At 35.2% G+C, this 22,133-nt stretch overlaps 1 protein-coding gene across 1 annotated transcript in view; it reads left to right on the top strand.

Annotated features, from left to right (window-relative positions):
- The window catches only part of cdh13 (cadherin 13, H-cadherin (heart)), a 1,360,987-nt gene that overhangs the window by 541,395 nt on the left and 797,459 nt on the right, over window positions 1–22,133 (top strand). Inside the window, exon 5 of the mRNA XM_028810133.2 lies at window positions 6,609–6,761. Coding sequence (XP_028665966.2) covers window positions 6,609–6,761 — 153 coding nt within the window. The remainder of the gene's footprint in view (window positions 1–6,608; window positions 6,762–22,133) is intronic.

The raw sequence follows: 22,133 nt of genomic DNA, 5'->3' as shown, positions 1-22,133 counted from the left end.
CAGGAAGCTCTTTTAGCATCCAACTTGCTGCAGGGTATTTGGGCTATTTTGGACTTGGCCAGAGAAACGAGTTGGAAAATGGAAAGATAAAGGAAAGAAAAAAAGATTAGTATATGGTAAATTTAAGTTTGTGCTAAAACATTGTAGATGTGCTACTTTTGTATTTAGCACAATTTGGAGTGAGCTTCACCATTTCCTCTGAAATGCCTCCAAACAAATCTGTTTATCACACTTCATTTTCACTTGAAGGCGTCTATTCTGCCTTTGGATATTAAACTTCCTGACGTTGCTTAAATGCTGCTCTTGTGTCAGTTAATTATACATATAAGTTAAACAATGGTTAAGGATTAACATCCTTAACTGTAATGGGTGTATTGCATCACTCCAAATGCAACAAAAACCACCAAATAGTAGTATTGCCAAATTATTTGCTGTTTAAACTATTAATTGGTGTGAGAAGGAAATATTATCTCATAACTCAACTAAATCAGGAAGCACTCATGGCAATTGAAGCTTTTTATTTTAACCATAAAACTGTTGTTCTTGTTATCTTATTCTCACTGCTCTGAGATATTTCTGGTTATTTCTTTAAAAATAGCTTAAGAAGGAATGTACCCCTTGTATGTAGTAAATACCTAACATACCTGACCAATTTTAGAAAAGTCGGTTAACATGATAAATGTATGTCTGTGACACAGGATAAAACCCACAAAAGTATGTGTACAATCTAAGGATTATGAAGATATTGGCAATATTTTCAACACTTTATAAACTTACATCAAGCAGTGCATCCTGAGATGATCTAAGGCAACATCAGGAAACCTTTAATTAGAAAAGACATAATGCAAGTAAGACTTGCATAGATGGTCTACCCTTCATCTCACTTTAGCTGGAAGAATTAACATTGTTAAGATGAATATCCTTCCTAAGCTTCTTTTTCTATTTCAAAGCATTCCAATATACATCAATAAATAATTTTTTAGAAGTTAGATTCAATCATAACCTCATTTATTTGGAATTCAAAACATCTATGTATCCAAAGGGCGACCCTACAAAGACCTTAGGCAGAAGGTGACATGGCTCTACCTAACTTTCAATTTTATTACTGGGCAGCAAATATACAAGCTATAAAAACCCAGACATAAACAGAAATAGATGAACATACACAGGCCTGGTCCACAATAAAAATAAAATCAATGCAGTACTACTTTATATTCCTTGCTTAGTACCCCAGTAAATACAAGTTATCACCAATATACCAATTACCCAATTGTGCTTCATTTACTCAGAATATGGAACCAATGCAGAAAGTACTTTAAGATAGAGAATCTTTTATCTGTGGCACCACTGCTCGATAACCACCCTTTTCCTCCCTCTCAAATTACGCAGCTTTTAATGTCTGGAAAACATACGGGATTATATCACTTGGAGATCTGTACATAGACAATATCTTCACATCCTATGAATAATTACACTCCAAATTTCACCTTCCAGCAACATATTTCTTTCACTACCTCCAAATTAGAAAATTTGTTAAACAAAACCTGCCCAACTTTCCTCACTTCCCACCTACTTCTACAACGGAAAAAATATTCATCAGTCTGAAGAACTCAGACAGCATTTCTGTAATATATAAAAATGTTTTAAAAATCCCTTCCTTTCAAAGATCCCAGAGTAAAGTGGAAAAAGGATCTTTCACTCAACATTTCGAAACAGGAATCAAAGGCAGCAATGCACAGAATTCACTCGAGCTCCATATGCGCAAAGCATACAATCATTCAACTTAAAATCATCTATCAAGCAGATTTGTCTCATTTAAAATTGTCCAAAATATTTCCAAGGCAAGATCCAACCTGCGAATGTTGCAATCAAGTTCCAGCCTCATTGGGTCATATGTTTTGACCATGCACCGAATTAACATCATTTTGGACCAAAATTTTTAAATGCCTATCAGACAGCCTTGGTGTCACAATATCTCCTAATCCACTAACAGCTGTGTTTGGTGTACCTCCAGACAGGCTTAAAGTGGAGGACAAACAAACTGTAATTGCCTTTACTTCACTATTGGCACGTAGACTTATCTTGCTCAACTGGAAGAATCCTAACTTTTCAGTCTGTAGGTAACTGATGTTATATACTACTTGAAATTGGAAAAAATTAAATACTCACTTAGAGGATCTGTACAAAACATTTTTTAAACCTGGAAGGACCTAATTAATAACATTTTAGAATAAGTATTCAAATTGAGGAAGCAGAATATGTTCCCCTTTTTATTCTATTACTTTTTTCTACTGTTAAAGTTTCAATATGTTGGCCTAGCTCTATTTCTTATGGCTGGGGGTTGACTTGAACCTAGTCTTGTAAAAATTTTACTTGCTGGTGTGAAATGTTGTTTGATTATAATAAATTCAATAAAAAAAGACATGATGCTCTTCATTAATTTGTACAATGTATGGTGCCGTTTGATTAAAATGCATCTAATCTACTTGACTTAGGCTTACCTAAAATACACCGAGTTGCTGTTTTCTTAAGTACACTTTATTACTGTGTTGTGCCTTATTTGGCCATTGAGGGTCTAGAAATTAGACTTTCATGATGAGTCTTATAATAATCAAACAGAACCTGTTCCAGAACAAGAATGTCAGGACCTACTCCTCACACTAGACAGTCAATTCTATTCACTGGTATGCATTTTATGACCAGGTGGCCCAAATAGTCAGGTCAGGAAAAGTGATATTGAGTTGCCCAGTGAACTCACTACATGCAAGGTAAATGGAGAAGTTCTTATATGATGCCAATTGGGAGTCAGGCAAGGGCAGGACAAATCCAGGTACACTAGTCCTTGACTAAGAAACTGGCTTTTTGGCATAGAATCTAACACTGCAGCAAGGAAGAAGTCCACGTTTGTGTTGGCACAAAAACAGACCTAATTATATATGGACACACATCAGTGTATTGCATTGCCTTTGGTTACCCCATTGGAGTGAAGGTATATTAATCCTTACTCTAGAGCTGGTGTGAAGATATTCAGAAGAACGGCTGAGTGTCAAGCAGCTGGAGACTGTATTAGTGTACAAGTGGGTTGCATCAGTGTAAATTCAAGTTACAGAGAGGAAGCACTTGACATTCTGTTGTGCATAGGTGTCTAAGTGTCTTTACGGCTAGATGCTTCAGGGGACAAAATTGTGATGCCTACCACCTCTGTAGTTATCGTAGGAAATTTCAAAACTCACATGAAGAATGTTAGAAATACTTGGAGGAGTTTGATAAGAAGGAATGGCTTGTTTGATCTTTCTCAAAGAAATTGGCATTTTATTTCTTTCCTAGTCATGGATTGTCCTTTGTGAACCCAAAGTTCTAAAGTGATGTTCATTTAAAGGTAAATACAACTGAAAATTCAGTAACTAGTGTTAGTCATCAATTAATGACTCAGTAGTTATGAGACAACAAATTCTGGACACTTCATGTTGAATAGAGGCTTTGAACTTTCAGCTTATGACCACTTGATGATGAATTGGCTCTGAAGGATAGATGGTTGTTAGCTGTGTAGACCCAAAAGATGAAAACAAGAGATTATGGAGTGCTGGGAATAACTAGTGAATGCCTCTATTCAGGATGAATTGAATCTCTGGAAGACCTCCTGCATCTTATTAAAAGTTTGTGGAGTCTGTATGGACTTTGCTTGAGATTTTGGTAGTGAAGGCAGCCAAAAGAATCTGTAAGAGTAAGCTGTGAAAAAGTAGTCATTCCTACAGTATTTGCAAGAGATCTGACTTGAAAGATGACTGCAAACCAAAAAGTGGAAGCAGCAGAAGTGAACTAGGGTGTGAGGAGAAAGTTTGAAGTAATGGAGAATGACATTCAAACATCCTGAAGGAGGTTCTGGCAATCTGTTCGGTGACTTGGAATATCCAGGGAGGATGTTGCTCTGGACGTTTTTTACAAGTGATGGTGAGACACTGACCTAACATTTAGGTATGTTCACAAGGTGCAACATTTTGGTAGGTCTGATACCCTGTTAACAAGCACTCCCTTCATTAGTTTTTTACAAAATGGACTGTACGGTTTTGTTCATTCCTGTGATTTACAAATGCTCTGTGGCTTGCATCTTCTTCCCTAATTGAATCAGTGAAGCTAAACAGATCATTCAAGTTAGCAAATTAAAATATGAAGTCATTGTAAAGTGATCCTGTGCATACAAAAGGATGCCTCTAATTTAATCTACAGTTACAAACAATAAATGGGCATGTACAGTATTGCACTGTTTTTAGTTGAACTGCTCATTTTATTTGTATATTCTGTGCACAGTAGCACACCACTTATATCAGGTGAAACCGTTTATCTTTAAAAGAATAAATTGATCATCATATAATTTGTATATGTTTCCCAGTATTTCTCCTGATGGGGAAAAGTGGCATTTTCAATGTATAATGCTTACAGACATTGATAGCATCCTGTCAAACGTATATCTCAAAGGAATCATTTCAGTTTTACTTCCAAATAGATAATTTTTGGATGAGCATCTGTCTTTAGCTTGGAGACATTATCATCTGCATTATAATTTGTTATTCATAACACATCTTTAAACCCAGGCACAAGAGAGGTACAAATAGAATATTTAGGGCAATAAAGGACAGACTCGACAGTTAATCAGTAAACTGTAGCTTTGCCCATAATATATTAGTCATTTATTATGCACTTTCAAGTGAAAATGAGATCCCTTATTGCAAATGTGTACCTCTTAAAAAAATGTGAACCTTTGGGTTAATGTGGTGGCAGTTGTAAGGATCCTATTAATCCCAAGAGAAGTTTTGTTTTAAGATGTCAAATTGTGACTTCTGTAGTTTTTTCAATGCAATGATTCAGAGTTTCCGTGAATGTTAATTTTAATATATCTCATTCGCATTTGTTATCTTGGATTATTGTCATTTTAGCTTGATTTTGGTTCATTTGGTTATTTCAAGTGGACTTAGCTTTAAAGGTTTTAGTAAAAAGGACACTGAAGGCACGTTTGTTTACTGCACACCTGGGTACTTTTTATGCTGAACTTGTTTTGCTGTTTCCTTTCACTGTACAATCAAAAGTTAAAGTATGCTAATTAGTACTGGGACATTCATAAATTAACTCAGTGTTACTTTGGAGAAATTAGGGGGATAGGATTGACATCTTTGTTGGGCTGAATGGCCTATCTTGTTAAGGTTGCTCTAGTTTGATCATTTATTTAGGACTGGCAATTTAACTTGCAATCATTGTTGATGCAAAACTATTTTTTTTTTGTCAATGTTATGTGCAAATTGTTCTAATTTGATATAAATATTTTTTACAGAAATTCCTCATTTAACTGAAGAATAAAGTAATTATTTCTGGTGCCCATTTAATGTCTAACCATTTAGTTTGTATAGAAATATTAGTTGTTTTTTATTATCCATCCATCCATTATCCATCCCGCTATATCCTAACTACAGGGTCACAGGGGTCTGCTGGAGCCAATCCCAGCCAACACAGGGCACAAGGCAGGAAACAAACCCTGGGCAGGGTGCCAGCCCACCGCAGGGTGCGCACACACACCAAGCACACACTAGGGACAATTTAGAATTGCCAATGCACCTAACCTGCATGTGTTTGGACTGTGGGAGGAAACCAGAGTATCCGGAGAAAACCCACGCAGACACGAGGAGAGCATGCAAACTCCACGCAGGGAGGACCCGGGAAGTGAACCTGGGTCTCCTAACTGCGAGGCAGCAGCACTACCCACTGCACCGCTGTTTTTTTATTATACAGTGATATATTTATTTGTATGTGAATGTGTGTGTGTGTGTGTGGACAGTGCCTAAAAAATTCACCCCCTTTAAAATAACTGTTAAATCATCACTGGTGCAGACAACTGGTTTTGGAAGACATATAATTAGTTAAATGGAGATCACCTTTTTGTAGTCAAGGGGTTTCATTTGACTGTAGTATAAATGCCCCTGTATCTGGAAGGTCCAATTTGCAATTTTTTGGTCCCTTGATTTTGATAATCTCTAAGACTCAATTGTGTCTGTGTATTCTGTACACAAAATTAAAATACACTTCACACCTTCTGTAAATTGGTCTTTGTTAGACCAAAGATAAGGACTTTTCTCCTTAGAAAATCCTTTTCCCTCTTTTTGGACCCAGTTAGAGGTCTAGCTGTTTGTTAGACACAATAAATGTTTCTTGTCTTCATATAATGGATTTAATATTATAACACAAATTAACAGCCTTATTAAAATAAAAATATCATACATGTATGCTAAGTGTGTAACAGCTTACAAAAGCTTAATGCGATGTAACCCACCCAGCTTTGCTTTAGTTTGATTGATGTGCTGAAACTAACAGCTTTGTTGTAACAGTAAGGGATCTTTTTTTAAATTTATGTGATGTTTGGGATGTACATTTAATAAAATGTTTCACTTTATTTTCTTAAATTTAATTTGCTTCCAATTTTTTGGGCCTATTGGAAAATAAGGCAGTCTATTCTACACATTGAACATTGTTGTAAGTGTAACCCATTTCAACATAAAACATTTTAAATATATGAAAGATAATACTTAGTGTTATATTAATTTGTGTTTTTTACATCACAGGTAATATCAAGTGATCATATGGACAATACATTATTTCGACTCTCTGGAAAAGGTGCAGATCAGGATCCTAAAGGTGTCTTCACCATCAACAAAAACACAGGAGAAGTGTTGGTCACTCGCACCCTGGACCGTGAAATAATTGATTTTTATAATGTAAGTATCATATTTACATTGTGACTGAGCTACTGATTATCTTTCTTAGGCCGAGTCCCCTCTTTTGACAATATAGTTTTGCTAAACAGAATCACAAATTATTGTGGATACTGTTGTACATGTTAATATATTGTTGTGTGCTAGTCTTGCTTAATATTTTTTCTTTTTAGTAGTTTTCTTTGGAGCTTTAAAATTTTATGCGGCTGTTGATGGCAACAGTTAAAATTATACTCCTAAAATGTTTTCAAAATCTCTTTCAATGAGTTTAGTTAAAGTGTATTTTCAAAAGGTGTAGATTTGACAAAATACAATATATGCTTTTTAGTTTATATTTCACTTAATGCAAATTTTAATTAATTGATCAGGAAAACTGAAATATATTAAGACCCTTTGCTAGATTGCATGTAACAAATTTAAACCTATAAAGTGTAATGGTTTACACAGTAAAGTAATATGGTGTTATGTTTGTAATTTGTTTTTATGCAATTAAGCCTTATTCCATCATAATTAAGCAAAAAAGATACCTCATTGTAGCTTATGCAGTTTTATTTCAACAGCAAAACAAATTCAAACATGTTTAAGTCAGAGAATTAAGGCATTAAATGTTGCAAAGCAACGCGTAAAACAAAAAAAGTAATAATGCTGAGATTATTAAAAGGCTATTTTTTTCTGAGTATTCCTTTTTTATGTTCTTAATGGCTTTCTGATTAGAATGAAATCACCTGGAGAATTTAAGTATTGTGTGGTATTTATGTAAGCAGTTGCCTTTAGGAATAGGGATCTAATTTCTAATTGTTTCATCAGGGTGATTGATTAGGATGTTTAGGTTTTTCTCAGGTGTTTTCAAAATTGTGCATGCTATCTCATTGTCACTTTTCAATGTTTGATTGGATTTCCAGATCTGCTGATAAACACCCATGCAGGCTCCAATTGTGTACTATATTGTCTTTGTCCTTGCCTCTTCCATATTTTACCAGGTAAAAATACATGTAGTTACAGGACATCCCCTGAGCTCAACTTAAATAAGTATTACTGGTATTTAAGCAAATTCCTTTACACCAATTACAATCAGTGTTTGAGTCTAGGATGTCAGTTTGCTATATTTTATGTCTGAAGTCATTATGTATTTTTGTTTTTAAACCATACTGTTTGTTTGCTTCACTCCTTTGCTCATGAATTTTGCCTAATCTTTGATTTTAATCTGATCTACTTCTTGGATTAAGTGGGTAACTAACAGGCTTACTGACAGTTTTCTGTAAAACCATGCATCCTCTTCTCTCCACTGTCTGACTTTTCATTTACTTGTAAGCAATGTCCTTGGTCTTTCCTTATTGCTTATTTACTGTTTCTTCAGGCTTATTTATTGTTAGAAGCTGGTCATGTAAGGGCCATGTACTTTGACCAAAAATGTGAAGGTCTACAAAACTTGATAATTTAACAATAACCCCCAACCTGCTCTAATTGTGTTAAAATTTTTATATATGTTCTGCTGTGAATTTATCCATTTGATACTAAAGCAAAAGAAAAAGCTGTCTGAAAGTGATTATAGTTTTTAACGTTTATTGGTGAATCATTTTTTTTTATAAGAAATGTGCAACACTGAAGTGTTTGCTACAGTTTAAATTCAAGAACATACTGTAGCTGAAAACTTTATGAACAGATTGTCACTATACATTCCAATATATAGTATAGAAAAATACTTAGGATTTACATCGGGATATGGGCATTCCACAATAAAAACTTTGAAAATAACAAAATTTAAAAAAGAGAAAAAAGTTGAGTAATGCTTACCCATCATACAGAATAATGTCAAGTTTCACATTTCTGAATACAGAAGTAGAATGCAGCTATAATGATTGCGTATGCTTTATCTGTAAAAGCTGCATCTTACATAAGAAAGGTCTGAACTGTGTATCATTTGGTCGACTCCTAAGATTCAGATCATTTAAAGTCATTGTGGTTTTCTGGTTTTCCATTTTGCATTATTATACAGTAGACTAAGAGTAATAAAGGTATGAGATAAAACTGTGCATTCCACTAAACTGTAAATGTCAAGATAAATTGGGAAAATGAAGAAAATCCACATGGATCTGTAGTAACTGTGTTTCAACTTTAACTAGTAACTAGACTTTAATACATACAGTGAATAAAAATATTCAGTATTTTTGCAGTGAATTCAGCGGCATTCCAGTATAAGTAATTCACATCAAAAATTTAAATAACACAAATATGTACACATGATTTAACATTTGGGTGCATTGACAACTGCTTTAAAATTTGTATATTTTGAATTTTTGTTAATTACAAACATCGAAAGCTAAGATACCACATTTTGTTTATTATATATTTTGTTACAATGAGTCATACTGAAACAAAGTAGTGATAATTGAATGAATTTACATGTGCTGTATTAGTGGATGACATAAAATAATATCATTTTGAAATAACATGCAGTTAAAAACAGTATCCACACATAGCTTATATAACTCCTTTCTTTTTCCATTAGGTTCTAATTCAGTCTCTTTGATTCCTTTGCTTCCATTTTTTACTGTTATGGCTCATTTATCTGACACACAGGTACCCGCAAGCCACTGACGCAGCCACGTAAACAGCTGCCCATTGGAATTTGCTGGTGTCACAATAAACTTGTGTTGGGAATTAGTCTTGCCGTCACCTGTGACTAGCAGAAGTTAAAATAACTACTCTTGAGGGAAATTTGAGTCGTCAAACCAGTCTCTAATAGAAGTTGTTCAACAATTTTGAGGATTCACCAATGATTTTTAAATGGGAGTTACTGAAACTGCAAAACTTTGTGTACAGTATGTTCTATGTGAGACAGCTCAATGATGATGTAACTTTCCCAATAAATTTCCCAGAAGAACAAGTGTACTATATTTCAACAAGACATACCTTTGAGAGCCAAGTTGTTTCATGCAGACATACCTGTACTATATAGAGACAGATAGATATGCAAATATGACAAAGATAGTAGGTGCTTTTCATATTATGTAGGAACTCGCTGAAAAACAATTATAAAGTTAAATGAGCCCTAGCCATCATACAGAATAATATAAAGTTTCACATGGGGCTAAAATATAAATATTTACCCTATTCCTGATTATCTATATATAAACATAGGAAGTATCATGAGTGACGTGGTGACACAAAGGTTAGTGTTGCCATATTCAATTTGTGGCTGAGTTCTTGCAATGATTTCTGCTTTTCAGGTTTTGCTTGTTCTTTCTTTTTGTGTGGGTTTCTTCCCCCAGTTCAAAGACATGTAGCATTAAGTGAGTGAGTGTTTGTGAATTTCTTTTCCATTTTCTCCTCCAGGGTTGTCCATAAATTATGCCCATTAACATTGTAAGTCCTGGCTCCTCCTGATTATTTACTGTATAGAAAGGTTCAATGGAAAAAATAGAGTAATGATCTGTGAAAATATCAAACCTATGAAATGCTAAATATTCTCTCAATTAAAAAAAACAAAATTGTCAATTCTGAAACTTCTCCCAGTTTAGTGATTGTTCAGGCTTCAGCTCTATAATCTGTCTGACATTTTAAATCTTACATGGAAGGTCTGTATTGTTTAGATCATTGAGTGGACTTCAGGTCAATTCATGAGAAAGTCATCTTAGGTTTCTGACATTGTGCAGTACATACACTTGAAAGGACACATGTTCTCCATGCCTTAGTTGTGATATGCATCTGTTTTTTTCACCAGTCATTCATGTTGCAGTCTTCTATTTTAAGTGTTTTTTTGAAGATTTCTTTTTACTACTTTTTAAAATTGTTTGCAATGATTGAGTTAATTCCTATACAATTTAATAATGAATATTTAGCTGAAAAATATAATGCATATTAAGTTTTGTTAATAATGGGTATTTATTACATTTGTAATAGATTTTATGGAAAATTATTTGCTTTGAAGGTTTTAAATTTAGAAATCTTGAATTGCATTGAAAATAAAAATATAATGTATTTGACTATGTTAGAATATAATATGTCTGCAGAGTGCAAGTATGTTGTACTAACAACACAACTTGTCCTTTTTTCCTTTTTGAGCTTAAGTTACATCATTACTTTCTCTTTGACCTGGATGTCTCATTTGAGTTTTGGTGGACTGACATGGAAGATAACATAAAAAAATGTATAACATTATGGCTGTTAAAGCTTAGAGACCTATCTCTATATACATTTACTAAATTATGCCTTTTCACCATTGCAAACTCAATGTTTTAAGAAAACAGGTGTTTCAGATACATTGCAAAGATTCAGACGTTGTGGAAAATAAAAATGTCCAAAGGAACTCAACCGTTTAGCTTTTGAAATTTCTTCCAATGTTTTATTTTTGTCCATTTTCTCTAACTGCCAGCTTTGTAGTCTTTGCTTGACAAAATACTCTTAATTGATAGAATCCTTTTTTTACATAAAATGTATAATTTGTGGCAAATATTAATAGCAGTTTCTGACTATTGAGACACAAAACAATAGCGGTCAATTCATAAAGGCAGGCTACATAACAATGAACTTGAACCTGAAAAGTAACATGTATGATTTTTGCTAAAGACAGCTTTATCTTTGCTGATTATGGTCCCATTATACTTAACGCCCTCTTGAATTGTGGGCACATTTGGGCTGCCTGGACACCAGCAGAACAATCAGAAATACTCATGTTTTACATTTATTTACTGAACATTATCTTAAGCATTGACATTATAGGATATTTGCTCTTATAGTAGTAGGTTTGTTAGATCAAGGAGTTTATGTGAAAAGAAAACATTTTCATTGTAATGTGTAATTTTTAGAATTGAATTTGTTACATGAACAGAAATTATATGAGACCTGTGTTAGAAAAATGCTAAATAGTTAACACTGTTTACTTCAGAGTGAATGTATCTAACCAACTAATTAATAGAAAATGAGTGGACAAGAGTTTGAGAACCTTAAGGAAAATATCAGCAGGTAATTTGTAAACATGTTACAATGTTAAGTTCTTGTAACTCTTGGCCTGTTACTCTGCCTTTGTCCTAGCATGGTGACATTGTACATTTTCTGTCTTCTTTTCTGCAAAAATCTGGCCCTGTGTTGAGTCAGTGTTTTAATATGGACACCCAAGGACACACTTTTCAGATAATCCTTTAATAGATTCTCTTGTTGACTGGGTAGATTTTATCACAGTCATGACTGGTAGCGTACAAGTAGACTCAAATGAGCTATGTCAAGATAAAACTGCCTCCATTATTACCCCCAGAAGTGCCGTTAGAACAGCTGCTTTTGCAGGGCAATGAATCTCTATTTAATTTTCTTTATATTCTTTTTTTAATTTAAGATGGTCATTTTTGTCCAATAGTTGCTCACTGTAATAGTGATTTAAATACTTATTAAATGCTTGAGAAAGAGTGAGAAAGTGAGAGTGTGAGACAGATGTGCTCGAGTACCATGGAAATACTCTAGATTTATTGAAGGCCTGAAATGTATTTATTGCTTAAGAAAGCAGTATAACTGAAAGATAAGTTAAAATGAGCAGTACATTAAATTATAAATTATACTGGCGGTGTTAACCAGGCAAATTTCGTTGACATGATCACGTTTGATTTCATTAATTTCATAAAGAACAGTATTTATTTTGTTTCAAGTCTGCAGGTGCTAATGTATATGTAAAGCAGTGCTTGAAGTGGACAAATGTAAGTGCCAGTACCCTATATGTTATACTAATGAATTAAAGTGAGTAGTGAGGACTCCGGAGCATTTTCCCATTAGACATTCAAGCACTACTATCTAACACTGGTCCTGTACTGTACAATTTCTGCATGATTTTAAACCTGATTTGCAGTTGCAGACAGATTTTTTTCTTAGTTGGCCCAAATTTCACCTTCATCAGCTGTTTTACATACAGTATGAGGGGTTAGCGACACCCTTCTTCAGCTTATGATTGAGCTGTCATATACAGTGCATCCAGAAAGTATTCACAGCGCATCACTTTTTCCACATTTTGTTATGTTACAGCCTTATTCCAAAATGGATTAAATTCATTTTTTTCTTCAGAATTCTACACACAACACCCCATAATGACAACATGAAAAAAGTTTACTTGAGGTTTTTGCAAATTTATTAAAAGTAAAAAAATTGAGAAAGCACATGTACATAAGTAATCACAGCCTTTGCCATGAAGCTCAAAATTGAACTCAGATGCATCCTGTTTCCCCTGATAATCCTTGAGATGTTTCTGGGCTTAATTGGAGTCCACCTGTGGTAAATTGGACATGATTTGGAAAGGCACACACCTGCCTATATAAGGTCCCACAGTTGACAGTTCATGTCAGAGCACAAACCAAGCATGAAGTCAAAGGAATTGTCTGTAGACCTCTGAGACAGGATTGTCTCGAGGCACAAATCTGGGGAAGGTTACAGAAAAATTTCTGCTGCTTTGAAGGTCCCAATGAGCACAGTGGCCTCTATCATCCGTAAGTGGAAGAAGTTCGAAACCACCAGGACTCTTCTTAGAGCTGGCCGGCCATCTAAACTGAGCGATCGGGGGAGAAGGGCCTTAGTGAGAGAGGTGACCAAGAACCCGATGGTCACTCTGTCAGAGCTCCAGAGGTCCTCTGTGGAGTGAGGAGAACCTTCCAGAAGGACAACCATCTCTGCAGCAATCCACCAATCAGGCCTGTATAAGGAAGCCACTCCTTAGTAAAAGGCACATGGCAGCCCGCTTGGAGTTTGCCAAAAGGCACCTGAAGGACTCTCAGACCATGAGAAAGAAAATTCTCTGGTCTGATGAGACAAAGATTGAACTGTTTGGTGTGAATGCCAGGCGTCATGTTTGGAGGAAACCAGGCACCGCTCATCACCAGGCCAATACCATCCCTACAGTGAAGCATGGTGGTGGCAGCATCATGCTGTGGGGATGTTTTTCAGAGGCAGGAACTGGAAGACTAGTCAGGATAAAGGGAAAGATGACTGCTGCAATGTACAGAGACATCCTGAATGAAAACCTGCTCCAGAGCGCTCTTGACCTCAGACTGGGGCGACGGTTCATCTTTCAGCAGGACAACGACCCTAAGCACACAGCCAAGATATCAAAGGAGTGCTTCAGGACAACTCTGTGAATGTCCTTGAGTGGCCCAGCCAGAGCCCAGACTTGAATCCGATTGAACATCTCTGGAGAGATCCTAAAATGGCTGTGCACCGTCACTTCCCATCCAACCTAATGGAGCTTGAGAGGTGCTGCAAAGAGGAATGGGCAAAATTGGCCAAGGATAGGTGTGCCAAGCTTTTGGCATCATATTCAAAAAGACTTGAGGCTGTAATTGCTGCCAAAGGTGCATCGACAAAGTATTGAGCAAAGGCTGTGAATACTTATGTACATGTGGTTTCTCAGTTTTTTTGTTTTTAATAAATTTGCCAAAAACCTCAAGTAAACCTTTTTCACGTTGTCATTATGGGGTGTTGTGTGAAGAATTCTGAGGAAAAAAATGAATTTAATCCATTTTGGAATAAGGCTGTAACATAACAAAATGTGGAAAAAGTGATGCGCTGTGAATACTTTCCGGATGCACTGTAATTGGAAGAATTTCTTTCATGTAAAAAAATTTCAGTTGACTTTCTTGTAGAATAGGTTGTCGCATGACCCGATTATTTTCTGATGTCACTGTCAAATTTCATTTAACATCGATCACAGTATATTGAACATTTGGTATTAGTATTTTCATGATCATTTGCACATTTTTGATTTAAAAAATCTACATATCAACTAAAGCATAAGCTGAAAATAACAAATTCTCTTCCTGATGTACTGTTGTGTCCATTCAAACATTAACTTCCCCATATCAAACAATTAAGTGGTCTGTAGACTGAGGAAATTGGATCCCATGTCAGAGATATGGAGGAGTTTCCCAATTTCATATATAATTGAATGTGGTTGCCAAGTAACTGTTTGACTCCTGTTCTATCATTTTCTAGTATTTCTGTCTTTCTTTCAAGTATATGCTGTTTACTTTAGCATAAAAATAAAAAAAAATGTGCTTTTAGTAATTGTTAATCTTAATATACTGTAGGATAATTTTTCAGAGCTTGTCAAATGTTTTCCTTTGTGCATCATGCTTAGATAGATCTTGTAGCTAACAGAGCATTGCAAAATGTATTTACCTTTATACATGTTAGAAAGTTACATGCAAGTAGAGGGATTTTGAAACTTTAACCAAACTGGTTAAGGAAGTTATAGGAAAAATTCATGCTGTTTGGAATAATGACAAGATCAATGTAAATTTTTTGTCTGAAATATTGCATTTGTAGTATTGTCATCACATTGCTAAAGATTTAATTCAAAGTATAAGCACACCCAAATCAGCTTTATTACAGCTTGGAAAACAGCGTCAACCTTTGTTCACTGTTATAATTGATGACACTCTTCATATTTGCTTCTGGCTCACTAAAAACGTCTCTAGAGTCAGTTTCTCATTGGAAACTGTGACAGCTTATCTTGACAGAGTGTTGATATTACATTCTTCACATATGCTATATGATATGATATGATATGATGCTGATATGATTTCATTGCATTCTGCAATTATATTGGGCTAGTCATTTTTTTTCCCAGGGACTTAAAAGCAGCTGTTTATAGTTTATTAAGCTGATTTGGTAAGGTTATAATTTTGCTTTCACTATAAGGCACATGTTAGGTTGGCAGTTTAAGTACAGAACAATCTTTAGAGAGCTTATTTATACAGAAGCTCAATTACAATTGAAGTCATTCATATTTGACATTAATGCTGTCTTGTTGTGTACAGAAAAAAAATTAATGGAATCTTAACTTTTCAGATCAGATTTAGACTGCTTTCATAAGTGGCAATAAATCTCATATAGACATATGCAATGTGAATGAGACTTGTGTTTGAATAGGAATTGTCTGGAAACTTGCGCCCTCCAACTGGATATTGTGAAAGCCTTCTCCTTGGGGCAGCATGTTTTAGTTTGACATTGCAACATAGTGCAAGGCCTTTTATCGCTAGTACATGAACACACTGAAACTCTGTCGGCTTTATAATATGCAATACTCTGTAATAGTCGCCTGCCAGTACAGGCCAATTGCTGTTTGATATGAGTAATTAAATGTCCCTCTTAACGCTCTGAAATTATCAAAACTCCATTTCTCACCAAATTACACAATGAACCCGGGCTCTCTTCTTGCATTCACTGGTTTCAATGTATAGTTAATGCACTGATAACTTTGCTCAAAATAGCTGTGACTTTTCATTTGCTATTTCTCTTCCTTGCCATTATGAGCGGATGAGTTTGCAGACATCCTGCACAGAAAAACATGCTGCTTTTGTTCATTATTATCTATTATGGTGCAACAGTCTGAAAAATTTATTACTTTTGCTTATGCAAAGCACATTCATGCACAGTTATTTGTATGCCCTCTTATTGGATTTGGATCGGCTGCACAATTAATTTGAATAGTCGAACAAAATTGGATATGAGCCAAAAAAGGGAATTAAGTCACTAACTGTATTCTGAAAGTAGCCTTAATAGTCTATGTATGAAATAGCAATGTGTGGGCTCAAGCGCTTCCAGTATGGACTTTTTAACTCAATTTTGACATTATGACTTTTCTCCAAAATTGCTTTGAAATTGGGAGAAATTCTCTCCCAGCTTTTAATACCATATATCTCTGTCAAAACCTGGGATGACGTCAATACCTCTACTTCCTGAGATGTCTGAAGAAAGATTTTTACATCTGCTCTCAATTAGATAGATAGATATCTATCTATGATATTCTGTAGGAGAACAGAATAGGTCATCATCAAAGGCACATATATGGTACCTATTTGGTTTAGACTTGTACAGCACTGCAAAAGTTAATGAAAACTTCATAGAACATTACCGGTGTCCAGGGCATATATAACATTTTCTGTGTTATTAAAGACCTGCTACACAGATGCTTATCCCAGTCTCCTTCTGACAAACTATTTGTGACCATTGGCACACACTACTACATTTGGGAAAATTTTAGTCCACAGGTCATAAGTTATAAGCTTACAGAACAGGAAATCATAACAAATATTGTAAAATGTAATGTACAAAATTTCCAAATATTGCTGTATAATTTTTTATACAGTGGTGGATGGAAGGACAATATGAAGCAATGTAGACCCTGAGGACACACTCAACTGTGCCAAGTGAAAACGTGTTGATGTGGGATAGCCGCTAGGACGAAGAAGTGTATAATTTTTTTCTAGGATTCAGTAAATATATGTTGCACTCTTTGAATACCATAAACACACACAGCAGAAGATGCACCGGAGCACACCATACTGTAGTATATGAACCAGATAACCCATCCATCACCACCACTGAGAGTTCCAGAAAAATAAGGTTGAAAAAATAACTTTTCCAAGATGTAAAATAGAGACATTGTATTTCAAATAACAAACTAGAGACACATTTGCAGCCAATGTCTCTAAACAGAACAGTTTATCATTTTATGCAGAGTGGAAGACACGAAGAGACATGAGAAGCCCAGTTTAAAAAAAAAAAAAAAAATTCAGAAATCCAGAAAGTCAAAACTGGGAAGAACTTATGGTTGAAAAAAAAGCAATGCAAAAAAGTATTTGGAATTCTTGGCTTGCATAAGCAACAAAATGAATCAGTGGAACCATGAAGAAATGTTTTTGGGGAATAAATTAGGTGTAGTGCACAACTGTGGATTGAATTTTTTGGAGATTAGGTTTAGAAAATGAGGAAATACTGCAGCCAAACAAAAGATAATTGCCGGAGAGTGAGGAAAATCCTTGCAGAGACGTGCATATATCGATCCCAATGGTTTTAAGGTAAGGGTTAGGGAGTTACAAAGATTGTAATGCAGATGGGAAAGATGAGTGGAAGATAAGACAATTCACAATTTTTAAGGTGGACCTTAACTGTAAGATGCAATTTAAAATTCTGATATCAGTGACTGACATGTACAGAGCCCAGCATTGTTAGAGAATGTCACCAAGAATCAATATGCATTGACAGGCCCAGGAAAGGAAATGGAAAGGATCCACCACCTACTGTATACATAAAGCAGGGTTGCTGAAGTTGGAGATGTACAGGTACAACTTTGGAAAATAATTTAGATGTTTTTCAATATAAACAAGATTAAAGAGAATAAGTTAGTATGATTGCTTACTAAATAAAGGATTATGCTTTTTTATGCTCATTTAGTGCTTAGGCTACTATACAATGCATTAACTAAGTTCTTATTCCCCGATAAGTTAAAAATGAACAGCTGCTGGTTTGAGTTAACACATTTTGCAAACTAAGGAACTAAAGAACTTAACTTATGACTGTGTATATTAAAGTTGATAAAGAAGTTTGGTTCACAGCCCATAGTAATTTTTTAAGGGAGTTATTAATACATAATTTGGTGGAACTACACTAGAAAACAGCCAATGTTTGATGTGCCACTTCACAGAAATCTGAGTAGGAAAAGGGAAAATCTACGTGAAATTATACAGACTGCTACTAAAGATCAGTGAACTGCAGTTTGAGTGGTCCTTTGTCAGCCAAGCGGTCCACCTAAATGTTTTTAAATGACCAAACAAATTCTGTTAGGACAGAGCATGTTTCTCAAAAATGCCATGCCAATCCTAAAATTTCTCCTAAATGCTTAAAATGGATAAGCTTTTAAATGTACAAGAGATTTCAAACAGAGAGCTAAAGTTAATACGGCAACTCTGTCTCCTTTTTTGATGTCTTGGAAAAGTTCCAAGCATAATTAAAATCTTATTATTTGCTTTCTACCTTTTTGCACATTGATATGAAGTGCAATTTTAGATCCACTGATTGCTGAAAATGAATTTCATTAGTGCTGATAGTGCTTTTATAAAGCAAAAAGATACAGGCTTGACTGTCATCAAAAGACTCCAATATTGCTTCAGTGTCGGACATTGTGGCTTCAGAGATTTTATTTGCACTGCCTGATTTACATAATTAGAATTTATAAATGTGGCACTTGGTGCCACGGCCCACCTGCCAAGTTGTTTTGCCTGCCTAAGGAAAAGTCATCCCAGATGGAGGATCGCAGGAATCGTGGGAGAGAGGGGTCCTTTCATCGGATTGGCTGGCCCAGCACTGTTTCAGCTGTGGAATGGCCAAATGGGGGAGGCAGCTTGAAGGATGAGGTCTCCAGGACTCTATACAAATACAAATCTTATTATGGGATATATCATCTACTGTTAAATTCTGCTCTGTACTTCAAAAATTTATATATATATATATTTTTTTATTTCTTACTATATTGAGAAATTGTTCTGTGTACTGTACTGTATTGTATTGACCCCCTTCTTTTGACACCCACTGCACGCCCAATCTACCTGGAAAGGGGTCTCTCTCTGAACTGCCTTTCCCAAGGTTTCTTCCATTTTTCCCTACTAGGTTTTTTTGGGAGTTTTTCCTTGTCTTCTTAGAGAGTCAAGGCTGGGGGGCTGTCAAGAGGCAGGGCCTGTTAAAGCCCATTGCGGCACTTCCTGTGTGATTTTGGGCTATACAAAAATAAACTGTATTGTATTGTATATTGTATAACACATAACTGTAAGCGGCAAATGTGCTGAAATCTGATAAGCACCACATCTGGTCCACATTGGTGACCTACGTGTTGATAACCTCTGAATTCTTAGACCCTAGCGAGTTACTCAAGCTCTGGTTTTGGCAGGTCAGGTTACTAACTGGAATGGGAATCGGATTAACAGAGGACGAATCAGAAATGACAATTATATTTAAATAAACTTGGTCATTTGTTTACCTAATGGGATATTTACACAAATGTTGTATATTTGGTGTTAATAACTTGGCTTATTCCCAGATCATTAGGTGAAGAAGGCAGTTAATTTTAAATTTCAGAATTGTAATCAAGATAGATAGATGCAGAGGTTTCTGTCTGTTGATTAGTTATTTAATGCAAGTAACACCTGTTTCTCTTTATCGTAGATACCAAAGACTATATAAGTATTAGTAATTTAGTCAGTAAAATAGCATTGGGTTGCTTATTTTGACTCCAAATTGACCAGAGTTAACACTGTTATGATAAATGAAACTGGAAATTACTGAGTTTTCAAGTTTGATATTGGACTACTGAAACTGCAGCAGGTTAAATACTCTTCAGTAAAATCAAAGTGAATGCTTGCTTCAGGCAAGATATTGTAGTGTCTTATATAAACATATTAGTCTCTGTTTTGGTTGACATTGAGTACTAAATATAAAAAAATAAAGTCAAACAAGTTTCAGGTTTTACTACGTAAGATGTAAATATTTTGAGTATTTTTGGAAATATTTTATGCTGTAGGTCAGATCCCTGTAAGATGAAAGCTTGCCATGAAATGTATTTGACATATTTCTCACATGGTACATTCTCTTACAGACTAAAGTGAGATTAATCGGAACTTCCTAGAGTTTTTTTTAATCACCTTTGCCCTAACTGTATTCTGGTCATTTAAAGATATATAGACCTGCTTAATGCTGCAGAAACCATGTGCAATTTACTCTCAGCAGGAAGTTTCATTAATTCTTCATGCAGTGAACAAATATTTTGCAGCCTTGAAATCCTTTAAATCTCTCAGGAAAAGGAATTGACTTCTGTTGTGCACGGATAAGCAGTCTTACTCTAAACCACTGCAAAAAAAAAAAAATCTAAAGGTATGCTTGAATCACACAAATTATTTTGTTAACACCAAGCTTAAAAACCTCCCTGCTAAAAAAAATATGAATATCTTCAACTCTTACCTTTCATTCTTTAATTACCAGTATGCTGGTAATTCTACAGGAGTTCAGGCATGCTTGGCTTAATGTTTTTCAGCAAATCCTTAATTTATGACCTCAACATCAGTCATGTTAAAGTTATTTTAGCAATTTGGTGTGATTGGAAGGCTCCCATGTTGCTTCCTTCCACACCCAGAGGAGAAAAAGGATCAATAATCATATCGGTTTTGCTAACAAAATAGTAATGAAGGAATAAACCAAGAATTAATAAATATGATGATTAGCATCTAGCCTTAATTAGACGGATCGTAAATCTTGTTTCCTTTTTCTGTTTATTTTTCAAATTCTGAAACATTACACAGTAACAGGGAGTGAGAGCCATTGTAAGGCACACTCATGTACATAAGCATATCTGTTCCAGTTAACCCACCGGGTTATCTAGGTATGGAAAATCAGAGTACCTGGGTAAAAGGCACATAAACAAAGTATATGCAAAAGTAATAAAAATTCTGAAAACAGTGTAGATCTTATAAAAGTCTTAGTGATACTAGGCAACAGCACTAATGCTAATAACTCTGCCACCATGCCTTATATATAAATTTTTCTTCTCTTGTTTTGTATATTTTTTTTAAAAGTAACTTTGATTGAAATTATCTGTCGTACACATCATTTAACTTCCTGTGCTTCAGTGGTTATAGTGCTGTGAAAAAACTATTTGCTTACCTCCTCATTTACTCTCTTAATGAAAATTTGTGTCACTGAATGTATTTAGGTCTTCAACCAAAATCGTAGATAACAGATACTTAAATGAACAAATAGCATATTTGTTTTGAAATCACACCAACTGCCACTGTGGGGGGAAAACAATTGTCCCTTACATTGAATAACTGGAAACATTGATAAAATAATTATCATAAGATCAAAATGCAATCAAAAATACAAAATATATGCAAATTCAGAATCATAACATACCAATCATAACAATCATATACAGTAACTTCAGATGTGCCCATGCTGGTATGATGGAGAGGAGTTCAAGGAATCTAGGAACAATCCTCATGTCCATAAGCATAGCAGTGTGCTAAATGAAAAACTTTGCAGCCACAGTGTCACAAATCAAAAAATGTTTGAGTCTTGTATTCATGTTTCCACAACCACCTAAATGGAAGGTGCAGGAGACGAATCTCTAATATTGGGGCTAGAAAGAGGGGCTTTAAATCAGAAACAAACATTAAAATGAGAAGGGGCTGCCAACAAGTGTCACCAATATGTTTTACTCTAGTGTAGGGGTCTATATGACTGTGGAACTAGTTTCTGGGATGCTACCCTCAAGCAGATGTCCTACATCACAAGCCCACATTTTTGCCCTACTTAGTTTTCTGGGGCTGCTTTACATTTGTGGTTTAACAGGTGTTAACAGGTGTCCCTAAGGCTTATCATATATTCTATCATCCTGAAAAAAAGATGACAGCATCAAAGGATCAAATCTTCATGGCAGTCTTATATAAAACATTTCGAGGAAACTCAGCTAATGAATCTTGGTGAGGTATTAGACTTGAGAAGTACTATTTGGATTGGTGTGGCAGTAGCCTTATTCCTTCTAATCACTAGATAACAGCACACAATCCTAAT

The sequence above is a fragment of the Erpetoichthys calabaricus genome, chromosome 9 (genome assembly GCF_900747795.2).
Source record: "Erpetoichthys calabaricus chromosome 9, fErpCal1.3, whole genome shotgun sequence".
NCBI classification, from domain to species: domain Eukaryota; kingdom Metazoa; phylum Chordata; class Cladistia; order Polypteriformes; family Polypteridae; genus Erpetoichthys; species Erpetoichthys calabaricus.
This window is presented reverse-complemented; position numbering and strand designations above follow the sequence as displayed.